Genomic DNA, 5,993 nt, shown 5'->3' with positions numbered 1-5,993 from the left:
CACCATTACAGACACCTGAAACTGCACATCCCTGCATGGAGCAGGGGCTCAGTATGCCAGGGGCTGACCCTTGCCTGGGCATGCCTCCTGTCACTAGGGTCACACAAGGTCTGCCTCTATAAAAAGGGGCAGTGAAGACAGACCCAGTGGGATGCCCTCTCCATCTGGACCAACACTATGCCACACCACCTATCCACCCAGAGACCCTTCAGGCGACCCCCCTCTGGACAACACCTGCTGGACAAGGTTTTTGTCTGTTGTAAAAGGTTGTGCTTTATGTAAAAGAGCTGTATGACTGCTCAGAGCTCCAGTATGAAACTGGGGATAGGCCTATTGAAAGTCTCTGGATTAGGGTTGGGGGGGGAGGGGAAGAACAACAAGGGTGATGTCATAGTGCGTATCTGCTATATACCACCAGACCAGGAGGAAGTGGTGGATGAGGCTTTCTTCAAACAGCTAGTGGAAGTTTCCTGATCACAGGCCTGGTTCTCATGGGGGACTTTAATCACCCTGACATCTGCTGGGAAGGCAATACATCAGTGCACAGGCAATCGAGGGACCTGTTGAAGAGTGTAGGGCATTTCTCAACCTGTGGGTTGCAACCCAAAAGTGGGTCACAAAAGTATATGAAAGGGGTGTAACAAACTTTAAAAAGTGGATCAACAAACTTTAAAAATGGATTCTCCTTTAAATGAGAAAAAAGTGGGAAATCACAGGTTTCCCCTTGAAGGCTAGCAGAGTTCCAACCTGAAAAGGGCTGCTTGGGGCTAGGGGGAGCAAAAAGACAGTGATCAGGCAGGAGGGGCACAGTGTCACCTGCTCACTATCCCATCTCTCTGGGGTACAGCCATGGCCTGAGGGGAGTGACAGCAACAGCTAGGCCCAGTGCATGAGCAGCTGGCAATAGAAAGTGATGGCAGCATGACTACTCCCAGCCTCTGTTACCCCTCATGGTGCTGGTAGCATGGCTGGTGTGGGGGTTCCAGTGACAGTGGCAGCAACGAGTCTCACCACCATGCTCTGCACTCCCGTGCAAAGTCCTGCCCGCTGGGCCATGAAGACAGGTCCTGCCTATGTAGGTCCAGCCAGGCTGCAGTCCCATGCCCTCTGTGGGTGCACAAATCTGGGAGACCTGTGCCCCCCAAATGCCACAACTCCCCCACAGGAGTTTGAGGGTGGGAGGCAGTGGGTCAGGAGTGAGGGGCAACAGGAGGGCTAGGGGACAGGGGCTGTGGGTTGGGAGTGAGGGGCACCAGCAGAGCCAGGGTGCTATTTTCTACTTTAACTATTTACTGAGTCAGGACTAGCCATCAACGTTTACAAATGGGTCTTGGTACAAAGAAGGTTGAGAACCACTTGTCTAGGGGACAACTTCCTGGTGCAAGTGTTGTAGAGGCCAGCCAGAGGCCATGCTCTTCTTGACCTGCGGCTCACAAGCAGGGAAGACTTGGTGGGAGATGTAGTAGTGGATGGCAACCTGAGCAGCAGTAACCACAAGATGATTGAGTTCAGGATCCTGAGGAAATGAAGGAAGAAGAGCAACAGAGTAAGGAGCCTGGACTTCAGTTAAACAGACTTTGACTCACTTAGGGAACTGATGGGCAGAAATCCCTGGGAGGCCAGCCTGAGACGGAAAGGAGTCCAGGAGAGCTGGATGTCTTTTAAAGACACCTTACTAAGGGCACAAGAATGGTCCATCCTGATGTGCAGGAAGACTAGCAAGTATGACAGAAGACCAGCTTGGCTTAGCAGGGAACTCTTCAGTGAACTAAAACACAGAAAGGAAGCTTACAATAAGTGAAAACTTGGACAAACAACTAGGGAGGAGTATAAAAGCATTCCTCAGCAATGCAAGGATGAAATTAGGAAGGCCAAAGCAGAACTGGAGTTGCAGCTAGCAAATTATGTGAAGGGTAACAATAAGGGTTTCTAAAAGTATGTCTGCAACAAGAGAAAGATCAGTATGAGCCCCTAACTGAATGGGGGAGGCAACCTAGTGACAGATGATGTGGAAAAGGTTGAAGTACTCCATGCCTTTTTCACCTCAGTCTTCACAGCCAAGATCAGCTTCCAGACTACTGCACCTGGAAGCACATTCTGGGGAGGAGATGAGCTTCCAACAGTGGCAAAAGAACAGATTACGAATTAGAAAAACCGGATATGTACAAGTCCATGGGGCCAGAGGCGATGCACCTGAGGGTGCTGAGGGAGTTGGCCAATATGATTTCAGAGCCTCTGGCTATCATCTTTGAAAAGTTGTGATGATTGGGAGAAGTCCCAGATGATTGGAAAAGGGCAAATATAGTGCCTATCTTTAAGAAAGGGAAGAAGGAATATCCAGGAAAATACAGACCAGTCAGCCTCACCTCAGTCTCTGGAAAAATCAAGGAGTAGGTCCTCAAGGAATCAATTTCTAAGCACTTGGAGGAAAAGAACAGTCAGCATGTATTCACCAAGTGCAAGTCATGCCTAAGCAACCTGATTGCCTTCTATGATGAGATGACTGGCTCTGTGGATGAAGAAAGAGCAGTGGACATGATATACCTTGACTTTAGCAAGGCTTTCGATATAGTCTACCACAACATTCTTGCAAGCAAGATAAGGAAGTACAGGTTGAATGAATGGACTGTAAGGTGGACAGAAAACTAGCTGCATTGTTGGGTTCAAAGGGTAGTAATCAAAGGCTCAATTTCTAGTTGGCAGCCAATATCAAGTGCAGTTCCCCGGGGGTCAGTCCTGGGGCTGGTTTTGTTCAATATCTTCATCAACGACCTGGAATATAGGATGAAGTACACTCTCAGCAAGTTTGAAGATAACACCAAACTGGTGGGAGTAGTCAATAGGCTGGAGGATAGGGCTAGGATTCAGGGAGGCCTCAATAAATTGGAGGATTGGACCAAAAGAAATCTCATGAGGTTCAATAAGAACAAGTGCAAAGTCCTGCACTTAGGATGGAACAATCCTATGTACAGGTTGGGGACTGACTGTCTAAGCAGCAGTTCTGCAGAAAAGAACCTGGGTTTAAACTGACAATAAACTGTGCCCTTGTTGCAAAGAAGGTTAATGGCATACCAGGCTTCATTAGAAGGAGCTTTGCCAGCAGTTCAAGCAAAGTAATTCTTCCCCTCTATTTGGCACTAGTGAGACTACATCTGGAGTACTGTGTCCATTTTTGGGCCCCCTGACTACAGAAAGGATGTGGACAAATTGAAGAGAGACCAGTGGAGGGCAACAAAATAGTTACAGGGCTGGGGCACATGACTTGTGAGGAAAGGCTGAGGGAACTGGGCTTATTTAGACTGAAGAAGAGAAGACTGAGGCAGGATTTAATAGCAGCCTTCAGCTACCTGAAGGGTGATTCCAATGAGATGGAGCAAGACTGTTCTCAATGGTGGCAGATGACAGAACAAGGAGCAATTGCCTCAAGTTCCAACAACGGAAGATTATGTTAGATATTAGGAACAAACTCTCTCACTAGGAGGGTAGCAAAGCACTGTTACATGCTACCCAGAGAGGTTGTAGAACATCCATCCTTGGAGGTTTTTAAGACCAGACTAGACAAGGGCTTCAACGGGATATCATTGGGGATGGTGAAGCTTTGAGCAGAGGGTTGGACTAGATGACCCCCTGAGGTCCCTTCCAACCCTAATTTCCTAGAATTCTATAGTTCTATGATACTATTCCCTGCCAATAGCAAAAATGTTGAGTTTTTTATTTATTTTATCCCACAGTGTAAAGAGTCAGATAGCAGTCAAGTAGTTTCCATTAGTTATATACAAATGACCTTATAAAGACAAAACTAGCTTCTAGCAAATACCACCATCTTACTCATTTCTTAGGTGCAGATTTTTTGAACTCACAGAATTTTTTCCAGTATGTCTCTCTCAGTTTCCTGGGAATTCACAAAGAAAAACAGTTGATTAGCTTCTTTCCATGCCTGTGAAAGGAAGGAGAGGAATGTACTCCAGCAATTGAAACAATTATGCATGGCTGTCAATTCATACCACAAGAAGAGGCACTGGCACTGTAAACAGGCAATAGGAGTAGTACAATGGTGTTAGCCTTGGTTATCTCTATAGCAACCAAGAAGGAAATGCTTAAAATATGGAGACAGTCTGGCAAGCAAAAGAGTTGACTGAAGAGGAGACTGAAGAGAGCTGGTAATAATATCCTGTAATAATCTTTCTGTGTTAGAAGCATAACAATAGACATGCTTTTCTGCCTCTGACGTAATGACCAGAAATCATTATAATGTATATTACTCCCCTCCATATCTTTCTTATTATTTATAAGATTCTTTGACCAGGGGTCCATTTTATTTAGGACCAATCTGGTAAATGTCTGTTGTCATTATAATAGCATAAATATAATAGCATAAAGAATATTAGAAATAAATCACAAATGAATAAATACATAGTAACAATAATAATAAATGGTATCAATAATAAAAATGTTGCACATGTTATAGCCAAGTCACAAAAGACTCAAGAAATGCATTTGCTCATAAAAGCCTAGCTATCACTATGGGTTCCAAAATTATTCAAGATCCAAGATCTTAGGCTTCCTCTTTAGGAGTTGAGAGCGGAGTTAAGGATTATAAGAAAGCCCCGTACAGATCAAATCTATTTTTGTTGCTTAGCTTCCTGCTTTTTTAAATTTTTTTTGTAACTTTTCCTCACTCCCATTCTGTTCTGTCTGTGCACATCCTTCTGTCTGTGCACACCACATGAGTCCTCTGCACAGGTTCTTTCCTCTTCTCCTTCAGACACTCTGTCATTTTTTCCCCATAGATTCATAGATGCTAGGTTCAGAAGGGACCTCAACAGATCATGGAGTCTGACCCCCTGCCTATGCATGAATGAGTGCTGGGGTCAGATGACCCCAGCCTGATGCCTATCCAGCCTTCTCTTAAAGACCCCCAAGCTAGCGGACAACACCACCTCCCTTGGAAGCCCATTCCAAATTTTGGCCACCCTTACGGTGAACAAGTTTTTGCTGAGGTCTAGCCTAAATCTGCTCTCTGTCAGTTTGTGACCATTGTTCCTTGTTACCCCAAGATGTGTCCTGGTAAACAGAGCATCTCTGATTCCTTGCTGTGTCCCCTTAATGAATTTGTAGGCGGCCACAAGATCATCTCTTAGCTTTCTCTTGCAGAGGCTGAAGAGGTCCAGGTCCCTTAGTCTCTTCTCATAGGGCTTATCCTGTAAGCCTCTAACCATATGAGTAGCCCTCCTCTGGACCCTCTTGAGCCTATCAACATCCTTCTTGAAGTGCAGCACCCAAAACTGGATGCAGAACTCCAACTGTGGTCTGACCAATGCTGCATACAGGGGAAGTGTCACCTCCTTGGATCTATTTGCCATGCATCTGCTGATGCATGATAAAGTGCAGTTAGTTTGCTTAGGCCATTCTTCTTCTCAGCCCCACCCTCCTAATTTTTTCTTTCAGCCTTCTTTTCTGAGGGTGTCTGTCTCCTTTCAGGCTCTACTGAGCTGTATTTCATCCTCAAGTCCTTACCTCTGTCACCTGCCCATTATCCTGAGAGATGAAAGGAGCAATACTGTTTTAATACCAACTTGACAAGACAAAACCAGCCACTAACAAGCATGCTCATGCCCCCCCCCGCATGTCTGCATGTAGCCTACCAATCCACCATTCTCTGGGTTCCTTCATCTGTCTCTACAGACATATACACAGCCCTTCCACTCTATTCCTATGCTTCATCCTCCGTTAACTTTCCCAATTCCATCCCCCTTCTGAGTTTCCCAACCCTCAATTTCTGTCTTAGTTCTTTCCTCCAGCCCACAGGCCCTAATCTTACTGGTCTCTTCTGGTCAGTCCCTTTCCTTCTGCCTTGCAGAGATCCCTAGATTTGCAGTTCATAATTTTCCTCTCATTTCCCTTTTTTCAGTTCTTTTCCCCTCAGTTCCCTCTCAACTATTTGCTCTGCTCTAAATATAGTTTCATAGTTTCTAGGGTCGGAAGGGACCTGA

General features: G+C 45.6%; 1 protein-coding gene across 13 annotated transcripts in view; it reads right to left on the bottom strand.

The window, feature by feature from the left end:
* Positions 1–5,993, bottom strand: part of DNTT (DNA nucleotidylexotransferase) — a 464,208-nt gene that overhangs the window by 393,179 nt on the left and 65,036 nt on the right. For 5 of the 13 annotated variants that reach the window (XM_019502663.1, XM_019502664.1, XM_019502667.1 and 2 more), the window contains one exon: positions 3,829–3,937. The exons of 7 other annotated variants lie outside the window; for them this stretch is intronic. In XM_019502663.1, coding sequence (XP_019358208.1) covers positions 3,829–3,832 — 4 coding nt within the window. In that variant the 5' untranslated portion in view covers positions 3,833–3,937. Of the gene's footprint in view, positions 1–3,817; positions 3,938–5,993 lie in introns of all 13 variants that reach the window. One more of the 13 variants, XM_019502670.1, reaches the window with a different exon arrangement.

Source organism: Gavialis gangeticus, unplaced genomic scaffold (genome assembly GCF_001723915.1).
Source record: "Gavialis gangeticus isolate Ggan-Ray unplaced genomic scaffold, GavGan_comp1, whole genome shotgun sequence".
NCBI classification, from domain to species: domain Eukaryota; kingdom Metazoa; phylum Chordata; order Crocodylia; family Gavialidae; genus Gavialis; species Gavialis gangeticus.
The sequence above is the reverse complement of the archived record's forward strand: the minus strand, read 5'-3'. Positions and strand labels throughout refer to the sequence as shown.